Source organism: Bos taurus, chromosome 11 (genome assembly GCF_002263795.3).
Source record: "Bos taurus isolate L1 Dominette 01449 registration number 42190680 breed Hereford chromosome 11, ARS-UCD2.0, whole genome shotgun sequence".
NCBI classification, from domain to species: domain Eukaryota; kingdom Metazoa; phylum Chordata; class Mammalia; order Artiodactyla; family Bovidae; genus Bos; species Bos taurus.
The window spans coordinates 18975408-18995171 of NC_037338.1; the positions used below are offsets into that span (position 1 = coordinate 18975408).

At 42.7% G+C, this 19764-nt stretch overlaps 1 protein-coding gene across 3 annotated transcripts in view; it reads left to right on the forward strand.

The window, feature by feature from the left end:
* Nucleotides 1-19764, forward strand: part of CRIM1 (cysteine rich transmembrane BMP regulator 1) — a 209347-nt gene that overhangs the window by 162089 nt on the left and 27494 nt on the right. For all 3 annotated transcript variants that reach the window (XM_010809917.4, XM_005212577.5, NM_001205298.2), the window contains 4 exons: nucleotides 2287-2408; nucleotides 2916-3125; nucleotides 6687-6902; nucleotides 12271-12492. In XM_010809917.4, coding sequence (XP_010808219.2) covers nucleotides 2287-2408; nucleotides 2916-3125; nucleotides 6687-6902; nucleotides 12271-12492 — 770 coding nt within the window. The remainder of the gene's footprint in view (nucleotides 1-2286; nucleotides 2409-2915; nucleotides 3126-6686; nucleotides 6903-12270; nucleotides 12493-19764) is intronic.

Here is a 19764-nt window from a genome sequence, read left to right on the forward strand (position 1 = left end):
GATTTGCAATATGGAGCATCCTTACCTGCCTCCCTATCTTACCTTGATGCTTGTCTACAGTTTACACTATGCTTTTTTTTTCAGTAGCAGTAGATTTTATGAATTTCCTTGGAGATAAGAATTATGACTTAAATTTTCAAATATTCTTGATTGACTCAAACCCCATGAACATTCAGATTATTCTCGGGGGAAAATAGATATTTCACATTTGTTACTTTACTGTCTGTCTTAGCATCTCCTTCTGCATGTGTCAAATTGGTTCCTTAAAAATAGCCTTTCAGAATTTTTCTTTCTCATTCCTGCCTTGGTTCCTTCCGTTTTAGTCTGTCTCCCTTTCCAATATGATATGTTTATATAATGCTGGTAGTATAAGGGACTTGGAGCCATCATCTCTTGCCCAGCATCTTACAGGCATTGTTTTTATTATTCTCCCTGGAAATTCATGTTTAACAGGGAGAGAGGAACCTTAATTTTAATTGGATAATTAAGTTGGAGACATTATTCTTTTAAAATTCCCCAAGTTAACTAATAAATCATCATTATTCTTAATCCTAAAATGTGAATGCAATACTAATAAAAGTAGAGTTATTTCTTAGCTTAATTGCTAATGCAGAATAAAGGATTATTATCATAATACTACCTACAACCTTTTGCTACAGCATTATAACAGTTCAGAATGCAGGCTGCACTCAAGTCCAAACTTCGTTTTGGAGAGGAGTCTCTTAGAGGATTGTAGATTCCACTTGATATTCCTGTCATTAAACACATTCAAGGAGGACCAAGTTGAGTGCTGTAGGCAAATGAATGGCTAGCACATGTGTTTCAAGGACAGCCTCTGAAGGAGAAATCTTGGCCAGACACCACATGGGAGTATTAGGTTAATGCTCATGTACACCTGCTGAGTGGATCATTACTGTGTTTATGCAGCAAATGCTTACACAAGGGAGGGGGTTGGAGAGAAGGAATGGACGGGTGAATAAATGAATGTACAAACAAATCCATTAAAGACTTGTTAGGGCTCAGAAATGGCACAGTCCATGACATGAGTATGAACCATTCATTTAATTCATTGTTTTCATTATATTGACGTAAATATGTAAACCCTGGTGTTAGTTCTCATTCCACTTAGCAGATTGTAGTTTGTCACTTGGGCAGTTCTATACCAACGTTTCCCACAGGGCTGTCATCTTTTAGAATCTCTTAATTTGTCCAACATAAGAAAAAACAGGGTTTATTTATTTGTTTGTTTTTAGTTGAGCACCACTGTTGCCACTTAGGGCTCCCTGGGATGGAACTTAAACGTAGCTAGACTTAACTCCTTCTCTGCTGCCCAGGAAGCCCAGCTAGGGGAAAGCGTGTGGAGGAGATGTTAAGTCTAAGAGAGGACCTGGAGCTGCAGATAGTGAACAGAATGAAGAGGAGAGCAGATGAATGCCTTTTGTAACAGGGAAGATCATTCTCCTTTTAGAGAAAACCATTCTCCTTTTAGAGAAAACAAGGAATTGTTGCTAAGAATTTTTTGGTCCACTTGAACTATGGTGATATTTTAATAAGCACATATTTATTATCATCTTCCTGATGATAATTTAGGCACAAAATTTAGGCACTCTAGTTTATGTTCTAGTTTATATTCATCCAGCCATTTTCCTTTATTCTCTGTGCTTCAGTCATGCCCCATAGGTGGAGCATTTTTCAATTGGTATTCTTTATTGATGAATGAAATAATTATCGGACATTGACTGTAAAACTTCTCAGATGGTTTATTCTTCATCATGTCTGTGTGTCCTTTAGCTCTCTGTCTGTGTACTACAAGATTCTATAGATATCTCAATAAAATGTTTACTGGTATCTGAAATTTCTTAAGAGAATGTGGTCATGTGAGGAAGGCAGTGACCCTAACAAAAGGAGGACTTCTGCCTTTAATGCTGGCCTCCAGTATTGACCAGCCATATGTCCTTCACCTTCTTATTCATGGAGTTCCACATTCATCCTTTTTTGTATTTGGTACCACTTTTCCTAATCAAATCAACAGTCATGTCATTGAGATTCTGATAGTCATATCCTAGAGACACCTCAGTGCTTGGGCAGTTCTAACCCTTGGCCATGGGTGGATGGTGGTCATTGCCCCAGGGAGCTAATTACTCATCACTCCAGGGGGTCATGAGAGAAGAAGGTCAAATCATTCTGCTTAATGACAATACCACTTCCATGACCCTGGGGTGAGCACTCGGGCGTCATTTGAGACTTTCAGATTTTCTGACCTCTGACAAAATTTTAATTACCCAGGAAGAATAAGCACGGCTGTGACATCTGTCGCTGTAAGAAATGCCCAGAGCTCCGGTGCAGTAAGATCTGCTCCCTGGGTTTCCAGAAGGACAGTCATGGCTGTCTCATCTGCAAGTGCAGAGGTAAGTGCTAGTGCATGCCCTTGCCCCAGAAACCAAGAAAAAGACAGCCTGTCAGTGAAACAGTTTTGCTGGTCATTGTCCGCTCTGACAGCACCATCACTCTCTAGGGGACCATCTCTTGCAACTCCGTGGACTGTAGCCCCCACTGCCCACCCCACTTGGTTTTAGAAAATCCTGTGAATGGAGGAGCCTGGCGGGCTACAGTCCATGGGGTCTCAAAGAGTTGGACAGACTGAGCACATAAGAGAATGTAGAGTGAAAGGAGGAAAATTCAGTTATAAGCCTTCCAGAAGGTGAGACATGGATTTGTAAGGGTTTTTTCCTCCCATTTTTCAAAATTGAGGGCATATTTACATGAATTCTTTTCATGATCCTTTCCCATATCACGAACTGTGCTCTGTAAACGGGATTTTTTGGTGACTGGGTAGCGCTGCCTGTGAAGACACTGCAGGCTGTTTCTCCTGTGCAGTAGCTGCTGCTTTACCAGGCTGCCTTCTGTCTGTCCAGAGGTCTCTGCCTCCGCCGGGCCACCCGTCCTGTCAGGCACGTGTCTATCCATGGATGGCCATCATCATAAAAATGGGGAGAGCTGGCATGATGGGTGTCGGGAATGCTACTGTCACAGTGGACGGGAGATGTGCGCTCTGATCACCTGCCCCGTGCCTGCCTGTGGCAACCCCACCATTCACCCGGGACGGTGCTGCCCATCATGTTCAGGTAAAGGCTGGCTGACGTCTCGTTCTCTCCCTAAGCAAGCGACTTCTGCCTCCTAGGGCCTCATCACATCTCTAACTCTGGGGGGAGCGCAGGGGACGACCCCTGGAACACACTTCCAACTCTCTGGTTTTCATCAGCAGTAGCCACAAGCATCAACAGGGCATGATAAATGATTAGCCAGAAACCACTAGACTATTCTAGAGCTCTAAAAGCACTCTCCTAAATTTTGAAGGTTTGAACTCCATTTTACTGATTGGTCTTTGAACTCCATTTGTATAAAGGTTTGTGGGCTTACGTACTTAAAATTAAAACTTCAGCCCTCCACTTTATGGATAGTGTATTGAGGCTGAATGTGTTAGTTTATTGGAGGGGCTTGGTGTTGATTTTATCTCATGAAAGCTTCTTATTTATAAAGTAATAATCGAGAGGGAGAGAATTACTGAAGTCTGTGGCTGTTGCTTTTTTTTATTCCTAATTAATAGATATATGGCAGTCTTGTCAAACGGAGATGTTTAGAGTGACCACATATCCAAAACATTTAAATCATAATAATGCTCATCAAAATAAGTTAGTAGAAGAACAGATTTATAATTCACAGTGCTCCAAATTATGGTTGTCCATAACAGTAATTATTACGATAATACCTCATCTAGTGCCTTAACAAGCAAAGAGCTCAGCACGGTTTTATATTTATTATTTCTTCCACTAAGTGGAGGTCATTGAGTTAGGGAAAAATAAACTCAGGCATATTTTCATTTGGAAAACAGACACAGAGATTAACTCTCTTAACCAAAGTAAAATAGTGTGTCCGCTGGCTGGCCAGAGAGACATGAAGTCTCCTGAGTCTTGAATCAGATTTCTTTTAAAGTTGAAATGTACTGTTTGCGTTTAGAGTAGTGATGGTATTTCCCCTGGTCAGTCCTGGTTCTGTATCTCCCTCTGCCTGTGCAGCAGGTACACTCAAGAACCTGAGATCTGGGCCTTTGGCAGCAAGGCAGGCTCAGCCTGGGAGGGAAGGTACCACACACTAGCACCTTGGTCTGCACCTGCTTTGCCTGCCAGGGTGGGAGTGGGCAGAGGGGCACTGGAAGTCCCTTTCAGCCCTGAGATTCTATATACCTTGATAACTAAGGAAAGTTCTAGGCAGCCTCCATGCCCCTTTAATAGTGGGCCCGGTGACAAAGTTTGTTTTGTTTCCCCTGGTTAAGCCAGATGTGCTCTGTATCTAAACTGTTTCCTGGTTCATGTTTTGCTAGTTAAATATGAAAAACCACCAGTGTCTACTGAAACAGAAGATAAGTAAACAAATCTAATGAGACAGAACTGATATGACTCTTAGGGGAAAGAAGAATCATTTATTCCCATGAAGACCCCCATGCTTTAATTATGAGCATGAGAGTGTAGAGTGTGGCCTGCATCTGGGTCTTTGCTAAACTTGGTACTCAATGAAGAACTCTAACTGGTGGAAATGCAAAGATACTACTGAGAATAGATGACTGACTTGAGTATGGCAAGTCAGAGAAACAAATGTAGTTTTGTCTATTACAGAGATATGGAAAGTTCCTATGCAAACACACACAGAATTATTAGTGTGTAATTGTGGATGAGTGACTATCTAGACATACACATACAAAAACATATAGGTATTGGCATACATAAATATGTAGGTATGTTTTCTTCCAAAAATCTTCAGTGAGTTGCCATGTATGGATCTTTCTGAATAGATACCCCAGCACTGATACATTCACGGACTCCTACTCCTACTTTAAAGAGTATTTTCTCCTATCTTCTATTCAGAGATCAGCTATTTTTCCTTCTGAGATAAATGAGCAACCTCTGAATCTTCTGATAGAAGATTCGCTAGATGATATGGTTTCTCAGATTTCTTTCCCCTATCTCTCTTACCTTCTACCTTTTACTTTTTCTACCTTTCAGTTTTTCTGTCACATCTGATCACTCATGTTTTGCCTTGAGGCACATGGATGTATATAGCAAAGGAAATCACAGTAAGGCACCTGCACACACATGTCATTTTTCATCTGACCATTTTCCCTAGTCATCCACGTTTAGAAGAGCAGCAATTCTCAACCCTCTGCAAGTCCTTTCCAACGGGAGCCTCTCTCCAACATTAGTGCGATGATGCTCTTTGGAACAATTTTATCTTTTCCTGTAAGCCATGAGAAATGTACTTTTATCTCATACCAGCCCAATTTTTATCCTAATTATCTTCCTCTCTACTTCCCGCATATACTAGAATGTCTGGCCCAGTTGCTTATGCACATAAGTGCTAGCTGATGTCAGTTTTCTGTGGTATGTACACTTGGTCAAAGTTTTAGTCTTTACTAGCTCCCTGGAGATGAAGCTGTCTTAAAAGTTACCTTCTTAGCTGGACCCGGGCCCACACCACTGTATCTCCGCAGTATTGCTAACTCTCAGGCTGAACACTGCTTGGAAAGACACAGCCCATGAGTGCTGAGGAGATGTCAGCTCTGAGCGTCTCTGCACAAACAGAGTAGATCTTCTGGGGCCCGATTTCCGCTGAGCTCCAGGCGTGAGCCCGCCGCAGTGTCTGCAGACGGCTGCTCCGCGGGGTGCCCCACTGTCAGCACCTTCTTGAAACGCCTGTTGTGTTTGGATGATATGAACACGGTTAATATCTTCATACTTCTCATTTCCCCAGCACAACTTCAGGGCAACTCCCAGTGCCTCTTCAGACGTTTTCAGCATTAAATTCCCTCTCTATCTTTATCATCTCACCAGGAGCTCCAAATTCCCCCTCCACTGGGGAGAAAGAGCTCATACTTACCGTCAACCTCTGAGCATTTACCTCTCTTGATCATATCACCAAATGTTTAGTCTCAAGTGAGGTTTCACACTGTAAATTCTGAAAAAGCAGTCCTGCTCACTGGGCCGACAGCTGGTCTATAGTGGGGTGTGTCCTGCTTAAGAGCAGGACTTATTTCTGAGCCTAAAAGGACCCAGGGCCCCAGAGATAATGAGGAGGATGAGGCACAAATCAGTTGGCAATTCTGTTTAATCTGTAGGCATATTCGTGATGCAAAGAAGCATAGACTTAGGTTCAAATGCCTTGTCTCCCCTTAATATTCTGAGTTCTCAGTTTCGTCATAAGTAAAATAGGATAACAGTACCTGTTCACACAGCTGGTGTAAGGAATAAATGAAGTAACACATGTAAAGTGCTAAACATGGAAACTGGACCATAGTGAGCATTCAGTTGGTGAGAGATCTTTATTCTAGACAATCCTACTCATTCATAGACATCCCCTAAGAGGCTCCTATTTCCTTCAGCAGTGAGGGTCCCTGTAATTTAATTGTCTCGACAGATTCTGTCATTCCATGTTGACAGGCTTGAACCACTTCCTGAAAAATAGCCCTTCTGCCTTATATTTCTGTGCATGGAATGTTTTCTCCCCTGTCCTCCGGGTAGGAGCCACCAGTTCGTCTCCTGTGTCCCTCAAAGCCCACAGCACCGGGTTCTTCACAAGCTGGTGAGACTGCAGCCCGATCATTTCCTGTGTTTGGCTCTTCTCTCGTTCCGCAGATGACTTCGTGGTGCAGAAGCCAGAGCTCAGCACGCCGTCCATCTGCCACGCGCCCGGGGGAGAGTACTTTGTGGAGGGAGAAACGTGGCACATTGACACCTGCACGCAGTGCACGTGCCACAGCGGGCGGGTGCTGTGTGAGACGGAGGTGTGCCCGCCGCTGCTCTGCCAGAACCCCACACGCACCCAGGACTCCTGCTGCCCACAGTGCCCAGGTAACCGGCGCTGCGTCACGGGGAGGGCCAGGGCCACAGCCCGAGCCTCGTCATCCTGCAAGACCAGTGGGCTGGGTGGAGCCCATGGGGTAACAGGCCAGGCCCAGTCACCAGTATCCCAGACAGGAGTGACCCGGGCAGCTGGCTTCCTGAATGCACTCCCTTCTGTCGAGCGCATGTTTATGCCATATGCCAAGTATGCTTTGCACCAGAGGTGACTGTAAACAATAACAGAAAATTGTTTCTACCTTTTTTTCCCTTAACCCTAAATCTCAGACTCAAGAGAGAGTCCTGCTGCACCAAATTATTCCAAATGATTTTGCTATTGTGAAGTCATCTTTGGCATTACAAAATGTGAAGAGCAGTTATTGATAAAGAATGTAAAATTATTTGAGAAACGTAAGATATATGTGTTTGATGAAGATACTTTGTTAAACAGAAGAATCGCTAAAATATGCATAACACCCACATTTTCAAATCTGCAGTGATTAAGATCCGAAAGTATTAAACGACCAGCACTGCATATGTCCAAAGAGCACTATTGTTTTCTTTTTTTTTTCAGTCTTCAGATAATCTGGCCTTAGCAGATGAATTTATAGTCATGTAACAAATACAATGAAATTTTGTCAGACTTTTTAAGCATAAATTGCTGATCTTGCAACTAAAGTAGCAATTCTAATTAATACCAGAATGTATAACTTTTTTCCAGAAGACACTTAATTTGTATAATTACCAAGTAGATAGCACACTAGTGTAGTTTTGCTATTGCTCAGTCTGTTATCTTTTCAACTTAAATCAATAATCATTTATTTTCTAAATGTATATTCTTAGAGCATTTTTGCTCAGTAAAACATAAACCCTTGCATTTGATTAGTTTCTTTACATTGGATTGTCTAGTCAACCAACTGGAATCTATTATTCTTTCATTATGTAACCAGCGTAGTTGATGTCCAAAATCTTCCTGGGTTCACATTGATGATATTTTTAATTGCATCAGATGAAATTGTAGGGATAGCCACATTTTTGCTGTTGTCATCATGCCCTGCTGCTTAGGTATTATCTTAGTACAGAGTCTTTGGTGTAATTTTCAACCATGTTAATCTGAAAAGCTTAATTAGTATGACATCTTTTCTAGTATAATAGTTCAGATGTGTTATGTTGTTATGATATACCCTGGAAACGACAGTGTTAGTCGCTTAGTCGTGTCCAACTCTTTGCAACCCCATGGACTTAGCCCACCAGGTTCTTCTGTCCGTGGAATTCTCCAGGCAAGAATACTGGAGTAGGTAGCCATTCCCTTCTCCAGGGGATCTTCCTGACCTAGGGATTGAACTCGGGTCTTCTGCATTGCACATGGATTGTTTACGCAATATACGCTAGTCCCTGCTATATTGTATAACATAACTCTTTTACTTAGATACAAACCCTACTAATGTTTCTCTGTTAATGTATGACCATGACTATTCCCATCCTCCTGATGGAAACTACTTTGAGTGGTCTTTTCACTGGTAATCATGAATTTAAATCCATTTATAGCTTCATTTTACAAGTGCTTAGGGACTGCCTGAATTGAGCCATGGGGATCCTGGGGTTGATGAGAACAGACACAACTCCTGTCTTATGAAGCAGTAATCCAGAAGAAGAGCTGAACGGTTTTTTTAAGTAAATCACGACAGAGTGAGAGGAGTGCCTGGAAAGGAAAGCACTTTTTAAAAAGCACATGTAGGAGCTTCCCTGGTGATCCAGTGGCCAAGACTCCATGCTCCCAGTGCAGGGGGCCCAGGTTCCATCCCTGGTGAGGGAACTAGCTCCCACATGCCACAGCTAAGTTCAAGTGTAGCCAAATAAATAAATATTTTAAAAAAAATTAAAAAGCACATGTAACCTAGGAAGCTTTAGCTAAAGTGAGAAGTACCTCAGTTGCTGCTTGTCTTAGGATCTAGGGGACGGGACATCTCCACTACCACGGGCCCAGATTTAACCTCTGACTGGATTCAGAGGTTCAGCCCAGGCAAAGAACAAGAGGTCCCTAGAAATGGGACTCCTTTGTGTGCTAAGGACTGATTTCTTAGAGCCAGGCCTCAAGGTCAGTGCACGTGAACAGAGGTCCTTCCGATTCTACCAGCAAATGGGAAGAAGCACCCCCTGTATACCTGGCTTTGACCTCTCCTTTATTAACGTATGCCTAGGTGACTCTTCCTTTCTTTGCATATAACTTGAGGGATACTTCAATGATAGCCTTTATCGTAAATGTTAGGACTTTGTTTCCTAGATCAGTATTCCAAAGGCTACACTTACATCTGTGAATAAGCATGTCCCTGGAGTGATCTTAGATTTTAAAATCAGTCACCTACCCCATCATTGATCTTTCAGAACTTTCCATTCATAGTTGTGTTGTAGTGATAAAAAGTCTTAAAATTCAAGTGAAGATCGACAGCAGCACTGATAAATGGAGTACTTCACAGCTAGAAGAATACCATCTCTAATCTTAGGATCATGTCATGCTGAGTCACTTCAGTTTTGTCCAACTGTTTGCGACCATGTGGACTGTAGCCCACCAGGCTTCTCTCGAGATGGATTCTCCAGGCAAGAATACTGGAGTGGGGTTGCTATACCCTCCTCCAGGGAATCTTCCTGACTCATGAGATCAAACCTCATCCCTAACACCTCCTGCATTGGCAAGTGGATTCTTTACCACTGGTGCCACCTGGGAAGCCCAGTCTTAGGATACTTGTATTGTAATATTGTCCCAAAATGATATATAGGTAATAAAACTAGAAGAATTGCATCCCTGTAGTGATTGGGAGTCCTCTGATGCTCTGTTGGTCCCTCTGTCCTTAACTTACATTCTCATCTGGCCTGGCTTAGAACAAGGCCTAGAAGTAGACTCATGAAGAAAGATTGACCATCCCTGTAGGTGACGATAAAGGGAGAAAATAGAAGAGCACTTCTTTCTTTTTCACACTTTTTAAAAATTCTCTTTTCATTTTTGGTATTTTAAAGTTGGAGAGAAGCATAGCACAGAAGAGAGAGGGAGCTGGAATAGAAATAAAAAGAATGAATGAACACCAGCGAAAGAACTGGTGAAAAATAGAATAAGTTAGTTAACACACTATTGACTGGGGGATTTTTGTAGAAACTAATGCCTATGACCGGCAATTTGTTATGTAAGTGAATATTGAAACATCTCTAGTCAATAATATTTGGGTCACAGAAAACATACTTATATGTCTGTAGTCAGTAACTTGTTAATATTTGGAATCAGAGGTATAAAAAGGGGTTCTCCTTTCTTCCTAAAAATGGAAAGATGCCCAACAAAGGAAGATACCGTGGGCAAGATACCAGATGACACCTTCATCAGGCTTCAGTTAGTCTCCTGCCCGTGGGGCAGACACTGCATCTCAGCTGCAGGTCTCACTCCAGCTCTGCTGGCACACCCCTGTGTCCCCTGAGGTCCCCTCCAGACTGTAGGATATTCGTTTCAGCTGCTAGTTCATGATTTCATCACTGCTTCCTCTTCTGAGTTTTCAGATACCAGGTTGGATGTTGCTTGCAAGAGCTAAGCTGTCATAACCCGCAGAAACCTCATGCCAGCTTGCAGAACCTCACGTAGACTAGTGTGAGTTGCCCTGATTGCCAGCCAAATCAAAAGTTAACGTCAGTCAGTCTCTTAAAAAGAACTTAGCCCTCAACATGGATGACCAGAAAAGATCCCTGAGAAAGCAGTCCCATCTTCCCATGTTTAACTCACATGCATGTGATCCAGTTTTCCTAACTGAACCTGGAGCACTTTTGGAGCAGTGGAAACCAGTGGCTGTTCTTTCTCTGTTGCTGCCTTCAGGACTGGCAGTAGGAGATACAGTTACACAATTTGGTCTCAGAGCCCAAAACAAAGCAGCTACCCCACTTCTCATAGAGACTCTCCTTGTCCAGCCATACTTGTTGCCAGAGGGTGTCTTCATGAGGGGGACAGAAAGTGGAACGCTGAGAGCGTCTGCAGGACTGTGATCACTACATGTTTATTAAAGAGCAGACTTCATGAAGTTGATTCTGAGAAGAACAGATGATACTTCTGTCCCTGTGTCCACTGAGAAAATGGGATTCTCTTCAAGAATCGCTGGGTGGGACCATCCTGCCTCTTCTAGACTCTCAAGTGCAGAGGTTGTTAGAAGTGCTCTCTTGTCAGTGACGTTACTCAACCAGGAACCTCACCAGCTTGTGCTTTCCTTTGTTATAGCCCATCAGCTTTCTGCTTGAGTTAACAGTTCTCAAGTCATTTCAGTGAATGCTAATACCCAAAGAGATATCCAGGGTTTTCTGGCGATGTTCTTTTCTGTTGCAAGATTTCGAGATCCTCTGGTCTGTCTGTACATAGGGAAAACATACAAGACTTGCAGCTAGTTTCTCTGTGGGTACATCCTCAGGAGTTACTACATTCTGCATCACCTTTTAGCCATTAATGTGAATGCCTGAACATTGAAGTGTCACATGAGGTTTAGAAGTCTGTTTGGGTGTTGGTTGGCTAGGACTGCATGGGGCTGCAAATAGGAGAAACCCCAGCTCAGTTTTTAAACAAGTAGAGGTTTCTTTTCCATGCATTATGGGAAGCTTGGAGCCAGATGTTGACCACATCAATTTAGTATCTTAGTGATAGCAAGGCCTCTCTTTACAGGTATGAGAAGGGTATTACAGCTACAGGCCACAGGCTTATAGTCAAGGCTGGAAGGTTAAGGGTCGCTTTACATCTGCCCTTCTTTTAAGGAAGGGTAAGTTGGGACTTCCCTCGTGGTCCATTGGTTAAGACTCCACTCCCACTGCAGGGGGGTCAGGTTCAGTCCTTGGTTGAGGAACTAAGATCTCACATACCACATGGTGTGGCCACAAAAACAAAAATAAAAATATTTAAGAAAAAGGGGGAAGCAAAAGCTTTCACAGAGGTCCCCTGATTACCAGTAAATCCATTGGCTACAGCTTAGTGACACAGCTGCCTCTAGTCGTGCGGGAGAAAAGGAAGGAGCAGATTGTTCCACCTGACGTATCAACCTTGTGGTCCAAGTCCTCAGCCACCCCACCTCCCGTCCCCCAAATCAGGATTTTGTTATGCTAAGGAGAAAAGGTAGCATGGATGTTGTGCAAACAACTAACAGAATCTCTGCAACAGACCTTTTATGTCTGTTGTTTGCTTAAAAAACCCAGACCTGGTCCAAGTCAGACATGCTCTTTTGTTCCTGAGTCTGTTTTAAGGAGACACACGAATGCCTGGTGGGCGAGCGTGCTTCGTGTGGGGCAGAGTGAGGCTCGCTGTGTTGCACAGTGTGTGCCTTGCAGCATCTTCTTTCCACTGCTGACCTTCTGTTCACTTTTGCAGATGAACCTCTCCAGCCTTCCTCATCCCACAATGACAGTGTGCCTAGTTACTGCAAAAACGATGAAGGGGATATATTCCTGGCAGCTGAGTCCTGGAAACCCGACGTGTGTACCAGCTGCGTGTGCATGGATAGCGTCATTAGCTGTTACTCTGAGTCTTGCCCTTCTGTATCCTGTGAAAGACCTGTGTTGAGAAAAGGCCAGTGTTGTCCCTACTGCATAGGTAAGACCAAGAAAAAAATCGTTTCTCCTGCCCAGCAACCACTAATTCTCTATTGACAGCTATATGCGTAGATCAGTTAGTAATTTTGAAATCCGTTTTTCTGGTTGACATACCACACAGGCCCAGTGTAGGTCACAACAGGAGGAGCAAAGATGAGAAAGGTGTATTCCCGAGGTAAAACATGTTGAGAGTACAGAAATGCTTTCTGAGGATATCATAATGTTACAATGCCATCAGGTTCTACTGGGCTCCTTTGCATTTGGGGATTTTCACCATTAGAGTTAGAACTCTCCTCCTTCACCTTATTATTGTCTGTGGTCTTTTTGTCCACAGACCCACCATGTCTCATATCAGAGTACACTTCGTGCCTGAAGCTTGCCACTACCTTAAGATCAGCCAAATACCAGATACTGATTTAAACTCCCAGTTCTTCCTCTGTCTGCTGACACTTAATTGATCCTATTTAGACCATGCGGTCATCCATGTTGAGGACCTAGGGACACAGAATGAGACCTGTGTCACATCAGAGCCCTCTCCTTCATGTGACCCACGGGGATGCGTCTTACGATCAGAGAACATACGTATATTAGCCCCAGACATCTATACCAAAACTGGTCCTATGCACACAAGCCAGATGCTGTTCTGGAGTCCCGAAGGTGAGGCTCAGACAGCTGGCAGCTCTAATACAGCACAGTCCCTACTCCCAAGGCTCTCACTCTCTCTGCTTCTGTCTCAAGTAAAACTCATAAAGTCAAGTGAAAGACAATGACGTATCTCAGTCCAGTTGTGAACCTATAGTCAGAGTTAGCAGGTGAAAAATTAGGCAAGCTGTATTAATGGCAGGCATCACGCGTTTATTGTTGAAGGTATTTGCATGCTTTCTAGATGCAAGTCAGTGCATATATTTGGGGTAAATGCGTGAGGAGGAGGGGAAATCCTCTGGCCACAGGACTTTGTAGCAGCCCGTGTAGATGAGTCAGTAAACGGTGCTCAGGTGCCCATCGGCCACCACTCAAGCTTCTCAGGATAGCTCCTCCGGCCACTCTGTGGGGTCACGCCCTCTGAACACTTATTCTGCACATTAGTATACGAGAGATGGAAAGATTTCAAAACACAATTTCTGGTCTCAGGAATTTTACAGAGCTTGATTTTATCCATGTCATGGTTAGGGAATGTGTGAAAATGGATTCTCTTCTTTTCATAGGGTGACTGTCTATCCAGTTTATTCTTTAAACTGTGCTTTTGTGAGTGAAGTGGGGACTGTTCATAATTTTGATGGGACCATGGCTCTAGACCAAGAGTGTCCCAAGCCAGTGGGGACCTATGGTTGCCCCACCTCTTAGTGACAGGGATGCTAGATCTGCTGTAATACCTACAAAGCTGGCTTTGTAGCTTGTAAGCGGAAGCCAAAAATGTATCAAGGCATCCATCCAGCTTACTGCTACATATCTTCTCAGAGAGTTGACTGGCATTCATCTTGTTAAAAATGGCATAGTCTTTGATGAGATCTGAATGAAAAGTGTAACCAGGTCACTATTTCAGACCAGGGTATTGGTAGAGGGGGCGGAAATGTACAGCCAGGACCAACATATTGAAATACCAAAACTTCTGTCCTAAGGAGACAATTTATAAATCAACCAGGAGTACTTGGATCATAGTTGGAAACCAAGGCCCAGGAAACCTGAGAATTCTGTAACCTTCAGAGGAAAAACCCAGCTGTGAATTTCTCATGTGTTGAAACGCTCTGAATTTTTTTTTTTTTTAAGATAAAAATGTTCCTGTTGTGTTTTGCTACTTAATGGTGAATATGTGATTAGTAAGTTGCTCAACTAATTAATGTGTTTCCATGTGATAGTAGTAAATCACTTTACTGTCTCACAAAACCAGTTTAACAAATCAATACTTATGGAAAGAAACCTGCATATCCTAGAATTCTGTGTTCTTTGTCTTTTTTTTTTTTTTGCTTTTGCTTTCATGTTTTCCTATTCCAATTCCTGCATCTAGACTGTACATTCTTCTTTAGTGTGGGGAGGAAAATACCAGTTTGGCCTCAATTTGTGATTTTGATTTCAAATTAGATTATAGGCACTTTCACTAAATTGTGGTTCACATAAACTCATAACGACAGAGTAGAAATTTTGATTCTGTTACAACAGTCCCCACCCCCACCGCCCCAGCTACATTGATGCAGGTATAACTGTATAATATAAACCTATGAGGTATCTTCTGCCAAACATGTTTGGGGTCTTTAACAGTTGATGAGTAATACTGTGTGCTGTTATCCTCACATTCATCTTAATTTATTCATACATGTTTTATTTCTGAAATAGTCATTGTTGTTATCATTTAGTTGCCAAGTCATGTCCAACTCTCTGCAACCCAATGTTGGACTGTAGCCCACCAGGCTCCTCCGTCCATGGGATTCCAACAGGCAAGAACACTGGAGTGGGTGACCATTTCCTACTTCTCCAACCCAGGGATGGAACCCAGTTCTCCTGCTTGTTAATCCAAGCAGATTCTTTACACTGAGGCACCTGGGAAGCCTTGAAATAGTCATTAGGAGTCGCTGTATGCATCATGCTGCTGCTGCTGCTGCTAAGTCGCTTCAGTCGTGTCCGACTCTGTGCGACCCCATAGACGGCAGCCCACCAGGCTCCCCCGTCCCTGGGATTCTCCAGGCAAGAACACTGGAGTAGGTTGCCATTTCCTTCTCCAGGGCATGAAAGTGAAAGTGAAGTCGCTCAGTCGTGTCCTACCCTCAGCGACCCCATGGACCGCAGCCTTCCGGCAGGAGTACTGAAGTGGGGTGCCATTGCCTTCTCCGCTGTGTGCGTCATACTTTCTTGCAATTAGGCTTTCAGATTGGGCTTCATTCTGTCCCCCAGCTAATACTCAAGCGTATGAAGTCACATTCAGTTCATGACTACGATTTGAGGATTTTCTGACCCTCCAGTTCGCTCCCTTCACCTCTCCAGACTTCTTCTCTCGTCAGCTTCCCATCAGCATGGTCCCTCTGTAAGGGCACCAAGCCTAGGCAGCCGTAGCATGCCTGTGAGCAGTTGTCAGCTGTGCCGCACCGGCAAAGTCTTCATCCCCATCCACATCACTGAGCAAAGGGAAAAGTGGGCATGCCATCATTCTGCATGGCATAAAGCTCCCAATGGCTTCTCAGCAGGCTCCAAGCACCAGTGCTTTCGTTGTCTCCTGTTCCAGGCTTTCTCACTGTGAACCCAGCTCCTTGTTAACCCAGGCAGTCTGGTCCCAGGGTCACGTGTACCTCCGCCAAGCCTACGGCGCTGACCTCACCATGACTGCAGATCACCTCCCTGGGTGCATTTTCTTCCAAATCAATCAAATACAGATTTCTAAAAAACCGGATACCTGCCTTTGATCTGACTTCTTTTTTTTAGTGATAAAATCTCTGAAGAAAAGTGTTCTTGCTTTCATCTTGTAAAGTAGCCTCTTTTTCTTACCACAAGAGAACTGAAAAGGGTGATCCTGCTAAACATAGTATTATTACAAATGTTTGGTGTTCCTTTCAGATAAATTATCAAGTCAGTAAAGTGCAATGATAATGCTTCTCTCTAATGTGTGAAGGCCTCATATTATGTGTACTAATTTAACAGAATGTGTAATACAGACATAATTAAAAGGATTGATGATTAATTTTGAAAAGTGAACAGCTTTGTCTAATTACTTATAATACCCATCATTAAGGAATTCATCTTTGTACTGGAAAGAAGCTAAGTAGTAATTACCCAATCATTTTAGTGGAACATCTTCAGATTCTTGAATTTTTTCTATTCTAGCTTCCTACACAAATACGTACAAACCTAGATTTTATTCTCATAGGCTTTTTGACTGTCATGATGGCTTAAAGAACGGAGAATGAGAATCAAGAGATGACTTGAATGTAGCTCAGGTGGGGATAAAAGGCCTGGTAGGAATTTTAATGTGTGATGGCAGATTTGACACATGGTTCCTTAGAAAGAGCAGATGCCTTCTTCATGTCAGACTTGCAAGGTAGCATCTGGGGCCTTATCACTGACTACATGCTACGTGCCTTTTTGGAACCTTCCTGAAGAAAAAAATTATTTCAGTGCTTCAGTGATATCTTTATCCCATCACTGCTAAAGGGCAGCAGGTGGTGTACCACCAGCACTTCCTGTGCCTGAGGGGACGCTTGTCCTGGACACATTACCATTGCTCTGATGTCTGTGTCGGTGATGCTTCTGCCAAGGGCCAAACTGGCGTCTTCTGTCAGCAACCCAGCAGGTCTGCACCATGTCCAAGAGCGCAGTCATTCCCGAGTGTTATATTCCCAACTACTATATTTGCATTATGTAATATAAAACATTATAGATTGATGATACCTATTACTATAGATATTATCTGTAATATTATAAAATATAAAGAAAGGGCACTACATTGATCATAAAGGTCTCTCTTCATTTAGTCTTTGGGGTCTTCAAGCCCATATTGCTGCTGCAGCATACCTGATGACTTTGGAAATGTAGGTGTTCAGGTGTCCCCCCTGACCCCCCACCAGATGAGGAGCTGAATAAGCAAATCTTGTGTGGGCCAAGTCATAAGTATGACTCAGTGCATAGAATGCAGTAAGTCCCCAGCATATGAACCTTTAAGCTGCAAACTTTCAAAGATGAAAACATGCACTCACGTGTTCAATCACGTCAGGTAGCATGTCTGGCATACATTGTCACATTCATGTGTCCTCTACAAGTGGCTGTGTTCTTGTGTACTTTACTGTATAGGACTGTACAGAGTACAGAAGTACAGTGTATTTATTTCTAGCCCAGGATGTCCAAAGACAAGCACAAAAGCAGCAGTGATGTAGCTGGCACTGTACTGTACTTGCCAAGGTAGTGTACTATAAGATTAAAATGTTATCTCTGTTTCTTTGTGTCTGTTTTTTATGTATTATTTGTGTAAAAAGCATTATAAACCCATTACGCTATAGTACTGTATGCATGCTTAGTTGCTCAGTCGTGTCTGACTCTTTTGCCACCACATGGACTGTAACCCACCAGACTCCTTTGTCCAAGGGATTTCCCAGGCAAGAATAATGAAGTGGGTTGCCATTTCCTTCTTCAGAGAATCTTCCCGATCCAGGGATCAAACCCAAGTCTCCTGTGTCTCCTGCATTGCATATGGATTCTTTACCTGCTGAGCCATCAGGGAAGACTATTTAGCCGATTGTGTTAGTTGGGTACCTAGGCTAACTTTGCTGGACTTATGAACAAATTAGACTTAGAATTTGCTCTCTGAATGGAACTCGTCCATATGTACAGGACTTGCTGAATTGTCTTGAAATGTAGCATTGGCAAGCATTTTTATTTATTTGTAGCTGTATGTTATTTTATAAAATATCTGAGGTCAGATATTTAGAGCCAAGTTTGTTGGCTGGAAATCCCTGAGTCACTGCGTCTTTCTCATTTAAGTTTTCATCAAAGGCTTAGTTATTTTGGGAGGATAGTCATTTTTCTTTTGTGTGTTTGTCTACACACACACATATTTATTTCATAATTTGATGTGAACAAAATTATATTCTGATTACATGTCTTCAAGTCATCAGTATCTTTTAAGTGTCTTTAAGTATCTCGTATCTTTAAGGATCTGTGAAAATGAGTTCTAGTATAGATGGTACATGAAAAAGTGGTTTTCTTGTGGGTTATATCAAAACATCTGTCTGATTAGAGATTAGCTACTTTTATGTTTTTATATGTCTTATGTTAACATTTGAGTTGGAGCTTTCAAGTGGAGTCCAGCTGTCTTGGCACTCAGTTGTCCTGGTGTCATTATATTTCCTCTCCACAGTGATCTTAACTAGCAAATGATTAATAATATTTCTCCTTGGTAAGGAGACTTACCAAGACTTACAACTTGGTAATGACTGTGCTTTATATCAGTCTATCATACTACATTCGTTTTTGCCTAGATTTATGTTTATTTGTTTAGGTATCTTTTAGAGATAAATATAAATACTATCTCTTTGGAACATCTGTTGATTATTGTGTATTTAACTCAGCCCAAGAATCAAACAGGAAATAGTTAATATAGCATCCCTAAGATATACAATCCATAGGACTAAATGTTGTGTATTTTTACCCATCATGCCATAATATTAGCATCTTCATTGGAACACTTTTCACAGCTATTTCTCCAATATGTTTTGCTAAAATTAAAAACTTCTGTGTGTTGGGAAGAGAATGTACTTTAAAGCCAAGGTGTTACGACCCCATCTCTGGCACATTCTACCTATAGGTCTTGGTGATAAGACAACTGTTGCTCAGTTTTCTCATCTGTAAGATGAGAATAATAATATTGTTCTATACTTCACTAAAGTTCTGTGAAAATTAAGTGATACACATATGTGCATGCATGCTTAGTCACTCTATTGTGTCTGGCTTCTTTCTGACCCCATGGACTATACCCCATCCGTCTCCTCTGTCCATAGGATTTTCCAGGCAAGAATAATGGTGTGGGTAGCCATTCCCTTCCCCAGGGAATCTTCCCCATCCAAGAATCGAACCTGGGTCTCCTGCATTGCAGGCAGATTCTTTATTGTCTGAGCCACCATATTTATGAAAAGTCCATACATATGTGAAGTCTGTTTGTTGCTCAGTTGTGTCCATCTCTTTGTGACCCCATGGACTGTAACCTGCCAAGCTCCTCTGTCCATGGAATTCTCCAGACAAGAATACTGGAGTGGTTAGCCATTCCCTTCTCTAGGGGATCTTCCTGACCCAGGGATCAAACTCAGATCTTCTGCATTGCAGGCAGATTCTTTACCATTTGAGTCACCAGGGAAGCCCAGTATGTGAAAGCTCCTTAAAATGGTAAATAGGATATGAATATATATTGGCTCAGAGTTACAGCTCTTTGAACACGTGGTACACCTGACCTAGGTGACAGACACCACAGGGACTCTTCATATCTCACTCTAAATACAGCACCCACCTTTCTGCAAGAGAAACTGGATATCGCATCCCAGTGATGAATTTCTGAAGGACGCAAGTATCTGAGAAAACACTTTGGTGATATACTTCATCCTGCACACTTCTAGCTTAAATAAATAGCCCATGATGCCCTCAGTCACCTTATCATGACCCCAGTGGAAGCAGCGTGCTACCTGAAGGTCTGTTTTGCAGCTGGGTGGTAGCAGTGCCTGGCCCCCAGGCCTCAGAGCTTCACTTAACTTCCATGCCTCTGGACATCACACAGGAGAGAGGGGGAGCTCCTTTATTTTTCTGT